A 17,923-nucleotide genomic window follows, 5' to 3' on the forward strand; every position below is an offset into this window, starting at 1 on the left:
AGTAGCTCAAAGGATGCCTTGGAGATTCCTGAGTAGGGAGGTGGCAGGTGAGAGCTGGTATCCCAGGAAACTGTCTGGCTAGAAGGAGACAGCATTGGGACTTCCTTGGTGGCACAGTGGTTAAGAATCCGCCTGCCAATGCAGGTGACACGGGTTCGATCCCTGGTCCGGGAAGATCCCACATGCCACGAAGCAACTAAGCCCGTGCACCACAACTACTGAGCCTGCGCTCTAGAGCCCGTGAACCACAACTACTGAAGCCCACGCACCTAGAGCCCGTGCTCTGCAACAACAGAAGCCACTGCAGTGAGAAGCCCACGCACCGCAATGAAGAGTAGCCCCCGCTCGACGCAACTAGAGAAAGCCCGCACGCAGCAACGGAGACCCAACGCAGCCATAAATAAATAAATAAATAAAATAAAAAGGAGACAGCATTACCCTGTCTGACCCCAGCATGGGCATGCTGAGTCACCCCAAGTAGGTGACCTAATCTCTGTTGCTGTTTGTCCAGCTGTAGGATGATCGGTGGGGTTTTTAAAAAAAAAAAAAAAACTCGGCAGTTTTTCTGAGTATGGAAATAATACATGCTCATTATTCAAAAATTCAAACCACGTAGGCATGTATTATGCGGAAATTGGAACGTCTTCATGATAACCAGCCTCTCCCCCAAAGATAAGCACTCTTGGTGTATATTCTATCAGACTGGTTTTCCACGCATCCCCCACATCTCTATGTAGCATACTACGTTGTGACTTTTTTCTCATAGCAATATCTTGGTGCTATTAACAAGGCAGTACATAAAGCTCTATCATAATTCCTTTTGTGTTGCATAGTATTTTACTATATGGCTAAATGATAATATATTTAACCAGTACCTTTCTGAAAGACACAGGATATTTTCAGTATGTTGCTATTTATAAAGAATGCTGCAGAGAATATCTCTATATGTATATTTTATCCTTGGGTTGATTATTCTATAGGATACATTCCTAGAAGTAAAACTGCAGGCCAAAGGATAAACCCATTTTATGTGCTGTTAGAAATTGCCTAACTGGCCTTTTAAAATGTTGTGCCTCTTTGTAGCTTGTTGGTGTGGATCTTAAATTGGGGATGTGGTGGTGGAATGTGACTAGGGAGGCGAGCAGGTGTGGGAAGCTACAAGACTGAACCCCTTTCCTAACCATTTGTACACAGGACTGACCCCTTTTCTCTGTGACAGCACACTGCATGGCTGGGTTTGTCTCACACAGACATCAGGAAGTCACATGCTGGGGTCATGGCCCCCAGAGAAAGCTCACTTGCTGTCCTTTCTCCGGCCAGGGGAGCTGACCACACTCACAGCCTTAGACCGAGAGAAGAAGGATGCGTACAGCCTTGTTGCCAAGGCGACGGATGGAGGCGGCCAATCGTGCCAGGCAGATGTGACCCTTCACGTGGAGGATGTGAATGACAACGCCCCCCGGTTCTTCCCCAGCCACTGTGCTGTGGCAGTCTTCGACAACACCACAGTGAAGACCCCTGTTGCGGTGGTATTGGCCCGAGACCCAGACCAAGGTGAGAAAGAGAAGGATTGGAGGCCATTTGCTTACAGGGTCACCCTGGGCGAGGGTCCGGCTTTCTCTGTGTTGCTCTGATACTAGCAATACCTCACTCCTGAGCCTACAGACACGTACAAGTAGAAAATGCCCACAAACTGCATACCTAAGTGCTAGGTACGAAAGATTTTGGCAATGTTTCAAAGCTGGTATGGGGCATTTCAGCCTCATTGTTTCTCACTGCCACTTAGACCTGGAGTCCTTTCAATCCCACCATTTAACCTCAAGAACATTTGAATACAAACATTTAATGTGAAATACACCAATCAGAATTATTCAACTCTGATTAATTGGCCACAAGAAAGAAACTTAGGGCACAAACTCCATTAAGCCTATCAAATTCTTGGATCAATTTTCTAGTCAATGAAGTGGAATATTTTACAATTTTGCATTTTAATTTTAATGACATTGTTTTCATTAGGGTTCTTTTCCTTTTACTATTTACAAGGCAAATTGGATTCATCCAGGAGTCTTCATTCCATATTATACCAATTATAGCTTCTGATATCATAAAGTGTTTCATTGTGGAGATCTCTATATCTATAGATATATGTATATATATATACATGTTTATATATATATATATATACACATATACGTGTGTGTGTATATATATATACACACATCCAATTTTCTTGAATTAAATTTTATAATTTAGGTGGGGTAAAAAAATACCCTCAGGGTCAAAGTTGCCAGAGGAACATAGGATATGACAATGATGAAGATGATGATGGTGATAAAAGAGGGAGCAAAACACCCTGCTTTGTTTGACACCAACAGAGTAAATTTAAGACTTCTTAGAGGAAGTGAGTTTTATGTTGGCATTGAGGAAGGTGAGTGATTTTGGAGGAATGCAGGGGTCCTAGGGAGGGCAAATAGCAGTGCAAAGGCATCTAACATCTAAGGCCCTGCAAATGCTCGATTAGCCAGTGCTTGCACACCTCCAGGGACAGGAAGCTCCCTACTTCCTAGGCAGCCCCTTCCTTCCAGGGTACCTCAGATAATTATCAAGTGTTACCTTTTTGGAGCAGACATCTGTCAATCACGGTCCTGCCCTCTGCAGCCACACAGATCTCCCAGACCCTCGCCCATGACAGCCCTTCAGACACTAGGAGGCGGTGACTATCTGCTCCAGCCTCAAGGTTCCCTTTCTGGGTAGAAGGGCCCTAGTTTCTTCAATCTCGTGTTTCCAATCCCACCTTTCTTCTAGGATTCGTCCTCTGGCCTTGCATCAATTAACCATTAACACTTCAAAGCTGTTATTATTATTCTAACCCAAATATTCCACCTCAATATTCCAAATATAGCCTGACCAGCACCTCTCTCTCTCTCCAGAAAATTCATACATGGGAGAATGTGCATGGTATGCACATTTATTTCATGTAAATTCAATGAAAGGGCTGTGTGTCCCCACGTGTGCATAAGACTCAATCCCTATAGGCTCAGAGCCTGTGCTTTTCCCACTGGGTAAGGCTCTCATGGCTGAGCACTAAATGTTGGTGTTCTTTAGACCCTATGGTCCCTACATGAGCCAACTGCTTCATCTGGTCCACAACCCAAGGAAATAATAGCACCTGAGTCAGAGCTGGAAAAACACTACATGCTTTGATTTACTAAGAACTTTCTGTGGGTGTGTGTTTTTTTGTTTGTTTGTTTTGGTTTATTTTGACATAATTATAGACTCATAGGAAGTTGCAAAAATAGTACTGAGAGGCCCAGCACCCTTCACCCAGCTTCCCCCAACGGCAGCATCTGCAGTATGATATCAAAGTCAGGAAACTGGCCCTGGGACATTACTGGTAATTGGACTCCAGTCTTATTCAGATTTCATAGTTTCTATATGCACGCATTTGAATATGTATGCAAACACCACCACAATCAAGATACAGGATTGTTCTTTCACAACCAAAGAACTCACTATGGGTGCTTTTGATCTTGCACAATTTTTATTTTGTGAGCTGACCCTGGACCCTAACCTCCACATAAACAGCTTCAGATGTCCTTAAGGGCTTGCAGAACCCTCCCCTTCATAAGAACCTTTCTATGAGGCCTTGAACCCCACCCTAGTCAAGAACCCTCACATGAGAGAGTCTCATTGCTAACAGCCTAAGCATGTTAGCCTTTATGGGGACCCTGCTGGCTAGGCCCTCCTCTGGCTGAACGCTCTGCGGCAGGCAGGGCCAGAGGAGGGTCCCTCTGCATGAATCACGCGCTCTGTCTCCCCCCACAGGCACCAATGCCCAGGTGGTTTATTCTCTCACGGACTCTGCCGAAGGCCGCTTTTCCATCGAGGCCACCACCGGCGTGATCCGCCTGGAGAAGCCACTGCGGGTCAGGCCACAGGCAGCACTGGAGCTCACCGTCCGTGCCTCTGACCTGGGCACCCCAATACCACTGTCCACGCTGGGCACCGTCACCATCTCCGTGGTGGGCCTGGATGACTACCTGCCCGTGTTCCTGAACACCGAGCACAGCGTGCAGGTGCCCGAGGACACCCAGCATGGCACGGAGGTTCTGCGGCTGGCCACCCTCACTCGCCCGGGCGCCGAGAAGACCAGCTACCGCGTGGTCAGCGGGAACGAGCAGGGACAGTTCCGCCTGGATGCCCACACAGGTGAGGGAGCAACCCCCTACACACATACACACACACAGAGTCTTGGGGAACACTGGACTCCTCGCATACCATAGCCCCTCCCCAGCATCCTTCAGCCCCTTCTTCACTCTCCATCTCTCCAGGTACCAAGTCCCTTCTTGTAGCATGGGGCCAGCTTACATGGAAACATCCCTTATTCCACTACATCCCCACCAAAGACTCTGTTGAGGACTCTCTCCTCCCAGTTTGCAGCTTCATAGTCCTGGCTCACACCCAGCCCCAGGAGGCTGAAGCCACCCTCCATCCTTGGCTGCCAAGGCACGAAGCACTTGCTAGAATCTGGGGCTTAGGCAGCCCAAGGCAAGGCTGCCTGCTTCCCTCCTAAAGCCTTCCCGAAACATCCGGGGACCCCCGAGTTTTCCCTTAGTCTCATAAAGAGAGAGAACTAGGAAACCGGCTCTCTTCTCTCCTCCTAGCCACAGAAGGATCTAAGTCAGACTCCCAGAATCCCATGGAAGGGAGGATTCAGAGGCTGCTCAGGTCCGACCAGGCTCCATGTGGATTCCTCACCACAACACCTCTGCAACGGTGCGCTCTACCTCCTAAGGCATCCGCCTTACTGTTGAGCAGTATTCTTTTAGTTTTTATTACAGAGGCTTTAAACACATAACAGATAGAGGGAACAGTATAATGGACCCCACGTTCCCATCACCCAGCTTCAGAAATTATCAATATTTGTCTAGTCTGGTTTCATCTTTGCCCCCCATATCCACCTACTGCTGAGTTATTTTAAAGCAAATCCCAGACATGATACCATTTGGTTTGTAAATACTTTGGTGTGTATCTCTCTCTAAATGATAAGGACTCCTTGTATAAACACAACCATAATACCATTATCACACCCAAAAGATAATAATTCCTTAATACAGTCCAATACCCAGCCAGACAATTTTTCAGATTATCTCACAAATGTCTTTTAGAAGTTGATTTGCTTGTCAGCATCCCCCAAATGTCCACATATTGCATCTGCTTGACAGGCAGTGTCTTAAGCATCTTTTAACCTCTAACGTTTTCCTCTCCCTCTTTATTTCCTGCTGCCATTTATTTAATGAAATATTGGGGTCGTGTGTGAGGCAGGATTTTTAAAATAATTTTAGATTGGCTAGTTGTGTCTTTACAGTGTCATATAACGTATCTCTCTAGCCCCTATATTTATTATAAATGACATTTGGATCAAAGACCTTGATGCGGTTCAAGCTCAATTTTTTTGCCAACAAAGCTTCATAGATGATGCTGGGCTCTCCTTTGCACCACACGAGGAGGCACATAATGGCTGACTGGTTCTTTTTTCTGAGGTCAAGATTGATGGTGGGTTCGGGGGTTGTCAGCCTGATCCATCCAGCTCTTTTTCTAATGGTTTTAACAGCCTTTAATGATTATTTCCCAGATATATTATTTCATTAGGGGCTGCGAAATGGTGATTTTTCTAACCTTATCATTCCTCATTAATTTACTAACTGGAATTATTTTATAAAGAAGAGTGTTCTACCATTAACTATTCAGTTATCCAGGAATGGCAGGATAAATCCTTGTTCTTTTATTTTCCAGTGTTCAGAATAATAAATCTCTGCCCTAATAATTTGTTAAACAGCTTTGGGTATTATAAAACTCTATAATCTAAGTTCTGTCATTTACTAGGTGACTGAGCTTGGGCAAGTCACGTAGATGTTAGGAGCATCAGCTGACTTATCTAGAAAATGGAAATCACACTTGTTCCTGCTCTACAGGGTTATTACAGGTCTACATGAGATAGAGTGAGTATTATAGAATTAAATGAGATTTCAATGAAATAATACAGAAATAAATGAGGGGAACACTGCTGCTGAGAATGGTAATAAGGAAAATGAGAGGAGATAGAGGGGAAGGGGGAGGCTATGGGAGAGAGAAAATGAAGAGGGAGGTGAGATGATGGAGGAGATGATGCAGGAGGTCTGTCTCCCCAACCCAGTTGAGCTGCTTCTCCCGGGGTTTGGCTCAAGACCCCCTCAGTACTCTGCTTTTGTGGTCCCAACTGCCTCAATGCTCCCATCACCTCTTGTTTCCTCAGGGATCCTGTACGTCAATAAGAGCCTGGACTTTGAGACGAGCCCCAAGTACTTCCTATCCATCGAGTGCAGCCGGAAGGGTTCCTCCTCCCTTAGTGACATGACCACAATCGTGGTCAATATCACTGATGTCAACGAACACCGGCCCAGATTCTCCCAGGATCTGTACAGCACGAGGGTCTTAGAGAATGCCATCGTGGGTGATGTTGTGCTCACAGTAAGGATCTGCAATTTTGCCCTTTTGAGGGGCATGGACTCTGGGGTGGGTTCTTATCTCTCCCTCCCCCAGTCATCTATGAACATGGATTATTTTATCAATTAATACACTACAGACTTGACTCTGACTTGTAGCCGCTCAACCAAACTCTCTCATGATAAAATTTCTCAGAGCCACGTTTGATAAGATCTAGATCAGGTACTGAAAGAATGGGGCATAGGAGAGGCCCCAGGGGATGGCCAGAGGGACACTGAGTGTCAGCGTGGGAGGGGAGGAAGAGAGGGGACACCTCTTTGCATTTAAACATGTAATTGCTCCCCACTTCATGGAGTGAAACCAAACTCTGTATGTCCACATTCGAGGTTCTCGTCTCCTTCCACCCCCTGATATGCACTCTATGCTCCAACCACACAGGAAGAGGTACCATTCCCCAAACATCCTCTGTACTTTCATACCTCTGGGCTCATATTGTTTCTTCTGCCTGGAATGCTGGCTCCACTCCCAGAAGCCTTCAGGGCTTCATGAATCCTCTTCTAATCTCCCCAGGTGAAATTTATCACCATAAAGTTGATCATACTTTGCCCCAAATTAGACTTGTCCATAAAATTAGACATTAAGCTTCCTGAGGGCTTATTCATTTTGGCACATTCCTCAACTCCTAGCACAGGACCCTAGCACCCTGTCAGTTATGAGTGAATGAGTGAATGAATGAATGAATGGATAGATAAACGAATGAATCATGCACGCTGACATCCATACTAGGATGTAAATGAGGAGATTCCCTTGGCAAGGACGACTATGGTCCAGGGATTGCCAGCCCAAGGGCAGTCTATGGGGCAGGGACATATCTGTGCCCCCTACACTCCCAGGGGCCAAGATTCCTTTCTGTTCCTTCTTGCCTCCTCAATCACAACTGTCACCCGCCTCTATTGCAGGTGTCAGCGACTGACGAAGATGGACCCCTAAATAGTGCCATCACCTACAGCCTCATAGGAGGGAACGAGCTTGGGCACTTTGCTATCCACCCCAAGAAAGGGGAGCTACAGGTGGCCAAGGCCCTGGATTGGGAACAGGTAAATCATGTGGGAGGGGCCCAATCTGAGCTCATCAGAGCAGAATACAGCCCTGCTGCAGGTCCAGAGGGTGAACTGTGTTCAACACCCCATCCTGACACTTCTCCAGACCTGCCCTCAGGGTCTCCCACTCCTTTTCTCTGTGGGTCCCCCTGACCTCAGCAGGAGAGGGGCTGAGTAAACTTTAACCTTCCTGAAAGAGCTCAGGCCAGCTTCTCACTATTAACCAGGGATCATTAGATCATTACAAGTTATCACTTATTGAGCACCTGCTCTGTGCCAGGAACTTTGCTAAGTGATGTACATACATTACGCCATTTGGTCCTTAAAGTAATCCTAGGAGGTAGGTCCTAATACCGTCCTCACATAAGCTTAGTCACTTTCTCAAGGTCTCACATCTAGTAAATGGTTAAACTGGAAGTCAAACCTACTTCTGCCTGACTCTAGAACCTGAGCCCTAAAAGGCTATGGGAGAGTAATGAGGGCAGGCATAGGGGAGTGTCTCCATCTTATTTTTCTAAAAACATCAGTCATGAATCAGGGGGCAGAACTGAGTGGTCTTGTTGCTAACTCTCCCCTGGGCATCTTGCTGTAGATTTCTAGCTACTCCCTGAGGCTCCGAGCCACAGACAGTGGGAAGCCCCCACTGCATGAGGACACAGACATCGCTATCCAAGTGGCTGATGTCAATGACAACCCACCAAGGTTCTTCCAGCTCAACTACAGCACTTCCATCCAGGTATGCTCAAGCTTCCCAAAGCATCCCGAATCCATCTTCCCTTCATATTCCTCCTAGTGGAGGGCACTCACCACTGACACCAGTCCACCCAAACAGTGACTGTGACCTTGCATTGATATCCCTAACGGCAACATGGTCTGCTGAAGGGGATGATGGATTACACAATTAAAAATTATCAGGCACTGTGCTAGGCACGTCCACATCCATGATCTCATGGGGGACTCACACAGCCATATGGAAGTAGACAGTACCCATTTTATAGATTTTTTAAAATGGAGGTATAGAAATGTGCCACAGTCAAAATGTGGCAAATTTGGGATTTGAACCCAGAAGATCTTCCAGATCCCAAGCTATTTCCACCATACTAATGGTTTGTGAATGGGATTTGGAGAGAGTCTTAAGATTCCGTGGGGAACTGTGACCACAAGGGGTGAGGGAGGTGAGGAAGTAGGTAAGAGGACAGAGTTCTGTGTCCCACTATGCATCAACCAGCGTCACCCCACTTTCACCTGTTTTGTATCATGAGTATGAGTTAGGATGCTTTGGCTGCAAATAACAGATCACCTGACTAAAAGCTTATTAAATAATAAGGCCTTATTATTTCACATAACAAAAGGTCTGCTCGTGGGAAATTCTATTCCAGAATTGGTTATTTCAGCAGGAAACTGATATCACAACTTTGGGTTACCTTCTTCAAAATTCCTGTACCTTCTCCCTCATGGTAACAAAATGGCTGCTGCAGCTCCAGCATCACATCCTTGCTAAACCATCTTCAAAGGCAAACAGATGGGGACTTCTTTTGCAGAATCTGTTTTTATCAAAGAAGAAGACTTTTCAGAACCCCCACCTGGTAGACTCCTCCAATGATCAGAAATGGATTACATGATCGCCCTTAAATCCAAAAACTGGCACAGGGACTCAGATTATTGTAACTGACTTAAACCAATCATAGTCCATCTCCTCTTAGGAGGGGTATATCTTTGCTGAGGATATTGCCACCCAACGCCTGAACAAAAGTCGAGTTTTGTAAGAAAGGAAGGAAAGAATGCCTGTTGGATAGGCAATTACCAGTTTCTGCTCATAAGATACTGTTTGTAGATAAGGTTTTGATGCTAAAAAAGAGAGTTAACAACCACTGTGTTACAGCATACTGAATTCCCGTGTTATAGAACAATGACTGGAACGATATCCAGGGGATCCATTTTTCTCTGTTAATTCCTAATCATCTTTGAATTTTCTCATTGGTCCTCTAGTCAGAAAACCATTTATAGGTTTTCAATGGACCCTATGAATCACAAAATTCCCACGTGGACCCCAGGCACTAATTTATATACATGACTCATCAGCTATGTGACTTCGGCAAGTCACCTCTATGGGATAAAGGGACTCTAAAGACCCTTCCAGCCCCAATGGGCTTTGTTTCTAAAAACCAGCACTGCCCTCAGGAAGTTCAAAAGTCAACAACTAATTCACAGATGGGCAGAATGAATGAATGACATCTCAGGATGCAGACATGACCTGGGAGCAGTCAGTGCTGAGGACTCATCCCAGAGAAGGGGACCCGGAAAGATGTGAAAGAAAGGACTGGGACTCATTTTGCTCTTTAATTTCCTGTCTCTCTTGGTCTCAGGAAAACTCCCCCATCGGCAGCAAAGTCCTGCAACTGATCCTGAGTGACCCAGACTCCCCAGAGAATGGTCCCCCCTACTCATTCCAAATCACCAAGGGGAACGATGGCTCTGCCTTCCGAGTGACCCCGGACGGATGGCTGGTGACCACTGCAGGCCTGAGCAAGAGAGTCCAGGAATGGTATCAGCTTCAGATCGAGGTGAGAGCTGTGCTGGGCCACTGGTGGTGACCATGGGGACAGAAAATGTGCTGACAAAAGTACCACCAGTGCTCCTCTTATTAGAAAAAACAATATACAGAACTCTTCCTTTGTGCCAGGCATCACGGGCATCACTGCATTAAATCCCCACAACATGCTTTACAGTGAGTACGGTTATTACCCCCAGTTTCCAAATGTGGTAACTGAGGTACCCAGAGGTTCAGTTACTGGCTGAAAGTAATGCTACTAATAAGTGGTAAAGCTGGGCTGCTTCAAAGCCAAGCATTCTGACTCCAAGCTCTTAATTCCTCCCCTGCTCCCAGACAGAACAAAAACTCCCACACCCTGGCTCTAACTCCTTGAGTTTGGCCAGGACAGCTCTCTGAACCTCAAGTCTTTTTAAAGACCTACCTCAGAGAATTGGTGCTGTTATCGAACCAGGTTCAGTTTGTCCAACCGCGCAGCAAACTGAAATGCTGAGATGCCGAAGTCTGCAGTAAAGAGAGGGTTTATTAGCAAGGCAGCCAAGCAAGGAGATAGGAGAACAAGTCTCAGAACTGCCTCCCAAAAGGCAAGGGGCTTGGGGCATTTATGGAATAAAAAATAAAGGAGCAGGGCAGTCTGACGCCTGGGGAGCATGGGGAAAGTTGACAGGAAAAAGGTGCAGTAATCATAGTTCTGCAGCACGTGTAACTAAGCTACAGGTCTCTGCACGTTCAAAAATGGAGGCAGTTAGCACTATCTGAGGGTTTTCTGCCCTCTGACGTCAAGGTCACCAAGCAGACCCTTGGGCATGCCCAGTTAAAGGGTTGGCGGTCCTACCCAGTCTTAACCAGCTCAACTCCAACTAGTCATGGTTGACTCCAAGTCCTGGAAAATAACTCTGGAAAACATCATATTGTTTAGGATATGTGCAGGTGCAAGTCTTTAAATGATCTTGTTTAGTGAAGGCAGGTGAAATGAATTTGACTAATCCATGATTACCCCCAGTTTCAGTGCAGGGGTCAAATGAGAGAACATATACATACATGGAGAGGATTATAGTGATATTATATGGGTTGTATGAGAACTGCCCAAGGAAAAGTGGCCAAGATGGTGATCAAACATTTCTCCCTCATTTCATTCCCCCAAATCCCTTTCCTAAATCTCAAATCTAGTGGATCCTACTATTCTGTGAACTTCTCTGGGCTCACAATGATGTAGTCATCCATTCAGCCAGCCAACCAGCCAGCCAGCCATTCATCATTCAACAAACATTTATGAGTACCTATCATATACTTAACATTTATGAGTACTTATCACATGGCATGCTACCTGCTAGTAATATAGCAGGGGAAAGAAGGGGATGATCCCCATCCCCATGGGCTTCTGATTCTAATTATGGAGATAAGCAATAAACAGATGAAGAAAGTGACAGGAGGCTCATAAGGCACAAGAGAGACACTTTCAGAGGGTGGCTGTCCTTGTGAGGAGGGGGCATTTGAGCTGAGATCTGAGGAGCTGCCCATGTGGAAAGTGGGCAGGAGAGCATCACAGGCAGGAAGAGCAAGATGAGACCAAGTGCCAGGGTGGGAAAGAGCTTGAAGTGACCTGAGGTGTTGCCACGTGGTCAGCGCATGGTGAGCACTGGTGGGAATGAAGTTGAAGAGATGGGTTGGGTGGATCATTCGGGTCTCATAGCTTGGATGACCGTGTTATTTGAGGCCCAAACTGTGATGTTCTTGAGAGTGACAGAGGCATTAAAAATAGTTAATTGGTGATAAGTGATCCACAAAGGTGAAAATCAAGACTGTCCTGGGCTAACCAGGAAGTAGAGTCATCCTAATGATAAGCCTTGATAATACTTTTAGATTCTAATCAAAGTGCAATTAGAAGTGATTGAAGGGTTTCAAAGAGAGAAGTGACCCTTCTTCTGTCTCAGGAGGCTTGTTTTTGAAGCTCTAGAGAAAGTCAGTTGAAGGGGGCAGGAGTGGTTGAGGGAGACCAATGAGAACTCATCTAAGCTGGAGGTAGTGGTGATGAGACCTTGAGGTGATGGTGAAGATGAACAAATGGACATATCTGCGACAGGTTTTGCTTGGAAATAAATGGGAGTCGGTGGTGGATTGGATACGAAGAGAGAGAGAAAAGAGAAGAATCATGACCACTCCCAGGTTCCTGGCTCCAGTAAAGTCTGGATGGTAGGGCCACTTATGAGACTGGAAAGACTTGGGGTGGGGGAGGGACAGGTTTATGGGGTAAAATGAGGGCTCTGCTTAGCATATGTTACCTTTCAGGTGTCCATAAAATATCTAAGTAGAGGTGTCCAATAGGCAGCTGGGAATGGGAGTCTGCAGCTCAGAGGACAGGCGTGGGCTAATGCAGGGGGTCCTCAAAGCCAAGGACGTGGGTGTGAATATCTAGGGAGGCAACAGCTTCCTGACCTCGGTATACTGGTCCAGACAATCACTCAGTAACTATTGGCATCATCACTCTCTCTTGCATTTGTCCTGTATTTCTGCTTCTGTTCACTGGGAGGCACTATAGGCCAGCAAAGAAACAGGCTATGAACACAAGAAGAAGTTCAGATTCTGCTCTGGCCTTACCTGCTGTATGACCTTAGGCATGTCACTTGACCTCTCTGAGACTCAGTTATATCTTTTGTAAAATAGGACACTTCAGGGTACTTACCTCATAAGAAAGATAAACTATGATCATGCATTTAAAGCATTCAAAAGTGACTGGCACACAGTTTGTACTCACTTAATATTAGTTATATATTATTCTTAGCAGTAATATTAATTATTACTGTTGCTATTTATATCTCATCAGTGTTATGCACAATTCCCAGCAGTAGGTGTAATATTGCACCTTTCTCCTGCACTCAAAGCGGATCCACATGAACAAGATATTACCGTAGGGAAAACCGTGAAGACCCTGCTGACAGCTGAGAAAGTGATAACATTACTGAGGAGAGGAAGGAAAGCATCCTCCTTGCTAAGTCCAGACAGAAAGTTGCAGAGATGTCTGGTGAAATGTGCAAGGGAAAGGCATTTCTAATTTACAGTCTTTCCTTGCTTAAGTGAGGCCACGTTGCTTCAAACCTGCAGTGGCTTTTCGGGCCTGCCTTAAATCCAACCTCGTGCTCCTCAGCCCATCAGCAACAGCCTGGGCTTCCCTCTCTGCTCACCTCTGGCCCTCAGCCCTGCCCGCTCCTCCAGCAGCAGTGGTCCCTTCCTGCTGTGTTGAGCATTCTTTCCCACCAGAGGGCCTGACGCTTGCTGTTCCCTGTCTGTCACCTCTTCTCCTCACCTCTCTTTTCTTCTGATCATAGCAGACGGCCTGGCCCATACAAGGCACTCAATAAATATTTGTTGGCTGAGCTGAAGAAGACACGCCCACCCCAACCCCGACCCCAGTCACATAGTAAAGAGGTGTAGGAGAACCTCCTTAGGCTGACAGGGGCCATGAAGGGTGTACCCTAGAATCACTAGGAGACCTTTGATGACCCTCCTAAGGAAAGAGACAGAATGAGAGAAGCTCAAGAGGTAGGAGGCCGCGTGTGGCTGGAGAGGCTTAGGACGGGCGCAGAGAAGTGTCAGATGGAAGGTGGAGTTAAGTTTTAGCACCCACACCAGTGCTGTGGGATGTAACTCCCTCCACAGAGCCCTCAGCGCTTTGGGAGTTACGATTTTCCCTTTCAAATGCGACAACACGCTGAGCCTGCCCTGGAGCAGAGGGACGTGGCTCCCCGGGGAGGCCCCGACAGCCCCGGTCCTATGGTAATTCGGTGCCCGCTTCGCCCACAGGTGTCAGACAGCGGCACCCCGCCCCTCTCATCTTCCACGTCGGTCAGCGTCCACGTCAGGGAGCAGAGCCACTACCCACCCTCCGCCCTCCCACTGGAGATCTTCATCACCATCGGGGAGGAGGAGTTCCAGGGCGGCATGGTGGGCAAAATCCACGCCACAGACCGAGACCCACAGGACACGCTGACCTACAGCCTGGCAGGAGAGGAGAGCCTGGGCAGGCGCTTCACAGTGGGCACATCTGATGGCAAGATCATCGCTGCCCAGGGGCTGCCTCGGGGCCGCTACACGTTCAACGTCATGGTCAGCGATGGGACCTTCTCCACCACTGCCGGGGTCCATGTCCACGTGTGGCATGTGGGGCGGGAGGCTCTGCAGCAGACCGTGTTGATGGGCTTCCACCAGCTCACCCCGGAGGAGCTGGTGAGTGACCACTGGAGGAACCTGCAGAGGTTCCTCAGCAACAGGCTGGACATCAAACGAGCCAACATCCACCTGGCCAGCCTGCAGCCTGCAGAGGCCATGGCTGGGGTGGACGTGCTCCTGGTCTTTGAGGGGCATTCGGGGACCTTCTCCAAGCTCCAGGAGCTGGCATCCAACATCACTCACTCAGCCAAGGAGATGGAACACTCGGTGGGAATTCAGATGAGGTCAGCCATGGCTGTGGTGCCCTGCCAGGGGCCAGCCTGCCAGGGACAAATCTGCCAAGAGACCGTGCACCTGGACCCCAGGGTTGGGCCCACGTACAGCACAGCCAGGCTCAGCATCCTGACCCCGCGGCACCACCTGGAGAGGAACTGCTCCTGTAACGGTGAGGAATGGGACTTCCCCAGGACACCCAGTGCTGATGGCCCAGCCAGACTGACTCCAGGGATGGAGATCCCAGCAGGGGGCTCTCTGGGGTAGTCAGAGGGACATTTTAACAGGGTTAAAGACCAGGGACCACCACAAGACAGGTGCGGCCTCACAAAAAAAATCTAGTCATGGAATAGCACCCTAGTTCTGGTCACTTTTTGGAACTTTGAAAATAATGGTAAGAATTCAAGAGGCAGTTCAGCATCACAGCTGAAAGCATAGACTCTGGCATCAAGTTGCTTGGGTTCAAATCCCAGCTACGCCACTAGCTAGCCAGGTGACCTTAAGAAAATTATTTAACCTCTCTGTGCCTTTGCACTGTTGTAGGGATTAAATGAGAATTAAATATCAAGTGCTTGCTTAGAAAAGTGCCTGACCTACAGAAGGTGGTCAATTAACCCAAGTTACTAGCACTACTACTATTATTACTATAGCCTGATAGTTTTAACCTCAACGTTTAGACTAAGCAGCTCAGGTTCAAACCCCAGCTCTGTCATTTACGAGCTGTGTAAATGACTTGTGCACACTTGACTGATGACCTTTCTGGCTTGATTCTTGCTTTCTTAATGGTTTGAGTTCATAGTTTCTGATCCAGGCCAGGACCCAAGGCGAGGGTCCCTGGGGCCAGAGGAAGGTGTGCAGGGTGATGGCCCCTGTCTAACTGAGTGACCCTGGACAAGTAACCCCACAGCCTCGGTAAATTTCATCTGTAAAATGGAAGCAAATGCTTGCCACCCACGGGTTGAATGAGACAAAGTCAGTTCCAGGGCTCCGTGGGGACCACTTTGTGTGGAGGTGACAGTGCCTCTGGTTGCTTTCACAGGTACTGCCGCGAGGTTCAGCGGTCAGAGCTTCGGGCGGTACACTCTCCCAGAGGCTCATAATGGGAACATCCGTTTCCGCCTGAAAACACTCCAGTCACAGGCCATCCTCCTGTTCAGCAATAAGACAGTGTGTCTCTCCCTGAAGGTAAGGCACTGCCAGCCTGAGAGATTTCCTGTGGGCGTGCCAGGCTGGGGAGGTGGGGCGGCATGGGGGGTGGCCAAGAAGGGTCACTTCTGCGAAGAAACCCCTGCATGGTTTTCAGGGATACTGGGTGTGACTCTTAGGTAGAACACGAGACTTGCCAGCCATGAGAGCCAAAGCCACCCCACCTGGCAATACATGTCCAAGGACAACAGAGGTCAGGCGTTCTGTGGGATGACAGAGAGCCTCTGAAGATAGAAAGAGAGATGGGTAAGGCCACCTAGACCTGGTTGATGCTTTTATCATTTTTTGCTGAGTAATAGACCAGTGTTTTCCAAGATGGGTGGAAGGCTGGGGTACATTAAGGTACGTGGAATCCACGTGGAGGAAAATGAATTTCCTTTCAAGGGTCTTTTAGTCCTTCTGATTCTGTCTTGTAGAAAGTCTCAGAGTACCTGCCTGATTTTAACATCTCTATCACAGGTGTCCATCTCCCATTTTGACAAAGAGAAAGCAGACTTTGGCAGCTAGTTAGAATTTAATCCATTCAACAAATATTTGTGGAGCATCTACTGTGCAACAGGCACTCTTCCAGGTGCTTGGGTCTCATCAGTGAAAAAGACAAAACCCCTCCTAGAGCTTTCATCCTATGGTGGGAGACTGACAATAAACCAGAAAATTATAGAGCTTGTCCAAATGTGATAAGTGCTTTGGGTTAAAAGAAAAAAAAAAAAGGTTAAGGGGGATCAGGAATGTGGGAAGTTGCAATTTTATTATTATTATTCTTTAAACAAAAGAGAGAATTCTATTGGCTCATGTCATGGAAGAGTCCAAGGGTTGACCTCAGGCTTGGGTAGATCCAGGTGTTCAAAGTATATCAACAGGATCCTTTTCCTTCCTGCTGTCAGATCTGCTTTTGTTCAGAAGACCACAAATATCCCCCCAAGTAATGGCAGAGGTGGCCCCAGCAGCCCAGGCTTTCATTCTGCCACCAAGCCAGCCCAGCAGAAAGGGAGCATCTCTTTCCAACAGCGGTAAAATTCCCACCTCAGACCTTGATTGGCAGGTCTGAGTCATGTGACTATCCCCAAGGCTGCCAGGGAGAGGGGCCAGCCTTTCCAGAACAACATAGACTCAGTTGAGAAGGAGGCAGAGTGTCCCAAAAGGAAAAGAAGAATGAGGGGGCACAGTAACCACTATTGTCCACCCCTACCCTTGTGTACCTGTCCACCTGCAAGGCGGAACCCTGCAGCAGCAACTTCACGGAGGTCAGCTGCTCAGAGAGCAGGGTGGTGTGCAGGAGACGCAGGCTGCTTCTCTTCTACAGTCACAGTCCTTTTGTGCTTTTAAAGCTCTCAAATAAATCATAAGCCTGGAGGTCATGATTTTCATGGATAGTCTTCTTTATATTTTTCCTTTCCTGCTATATTATTCTAAATTCTGAAAATAGCTTTATGGGTTTTTTTTTTAAATAAAAATGACAGATACTTATTGTAATAAATTTAAATGCTATAGGGAAATATACTGGAGAGAGCCAGTTGTTCACGTCAGGCTCCTGTGACCAGCACATGTGCATGGCTGAGCTCCCATTTTCGAATCCCTGCTCAGGCACTCGGTCCTTTGGGCCAGAGCCTCAATCTCACTACATCTCGATTTACTCATCTGTGAAAATGGGACTCATCCTTCTAGAGCGGTCATAAGAAAGTACTGAGCCCTTGTTGTGCCAGACACCTTATTGCCTGTGTTGTAGAATTTAGTCCTCGAAAGAGCCTTGTAAGTTGGTGACTATCATCATCCTCGTCCTATAGATGAAGAAACTGAGGCTTGGGGGGATTAAGTAATTTGCTTATGACCGCACAGGCAGTAAATGGTGGGGCCTGGGCTAGGCCAACCTGCTCCAGCACCCGAGCTCTTACCCACTGCTCTGTACTCCGTGAGAATTACATAATGATTCAAGGAAAGCTTTTGGCACAGTGCCTAAAACACAGCAAGCACTCAAGTAATTGTGTTCATTTTTTAAATAGTAATGATACTGATGACACAGTGCAGTTTTATACAAAAGGATGACACATTTGGTACAGTCTGTCTTTTTTTTTTTTGGTAACATCTTTATTGGAGTTAAACTGTTTTACAATGGTGTGTTAGTTTCTGCTGTATGACAAAG

General features: G+C 47.1%; 2 protein-coding genes across 4 annotated transcripts in view; one reads left to right on the plus strand and one right to left on the minus strand.

Annotated features, from left to right (window-relative positions):
- SLC36A1 (solute carrier family 36 member 1) overlaps positions 1 to 17,923 on the minus strand; it is a 164,730-nt gene that overhangs the window by 63,756 nt on the left and 83,051 nt on the right. Inside the window, exons 11-12 of one of the 2 annotated variants that reach the window (XM_033406688.2) lie at positions 10,562 to 10,641; positions 8,899 to 9,130 (exon numbers count right to left, since the gene is read on the minus strand). The exons of the other annotated variant lie outside the window; for it this stretch is intronic. Coding sequence (XP_033262579.1) covers positions 10,580 to 10,641 — 62 coding nt within the window. The 3' untranslated portion in view covers positions 8,899 to 9,130; positions 10,562 to 10,579. Of the gene's footprint in view, positions 1 to 8,898; positions 9,131 to 10,561; positions 10,642 to 17,923 lie in introns of those variants that run through there. 2 annotated transcript variants of the gene reach the window in all.
- FAT2 (FAT atypical cadherin 2) overlaps positions 1 to 17,923 on the plus strand; it is an 85,683-nt gene that overhangs the window by 50,590 nt on the left and 17,170 nt on the right. Inside the window, exons 13-20 of one of the 2 annotated variants that reach the window (XM_004280326.3) lie at positions 1,321 to 1,554; positions 3,826 to 4,209; positions 6,296 to 6,510; positions 7,446 to 7,583; positions 8,179 to 8,322; positions 9,953 to 10,150; positions 13,939 to 14,749; positions 15,617 to 15,762. In XM_004280326.3, coding sequence (XP_004280374.1) covers positions 1,321 to 1,554; positions 3,826 to 4,209; positions 6,296 to 6,510; positions 7,446 to 7,583; positions 8,179 to 8,322; positions 9,953 to 10,150; positions 13,939 to 14,749; positions 15,617 to 15,762 — 2,270 coding nt within the window. The other variant, XM_049707784.1, reaches the window with a different exon arrangement.

Source organism: Orcinus orca, chromosome 3 (assembly GCF_937001465.1).
Source record: "Orcinus orca chromosome 3, mOrcOrc1.1, whole genome shotgun sequence".
In the NCBI taxonomy this organism is placed as follows: domain Eukaryota; kingdom Metazoa; phylum Chordata; class Mammalia; order Artiodactyla; family Delphinidae; genus Orcinus; species Orcinus orca.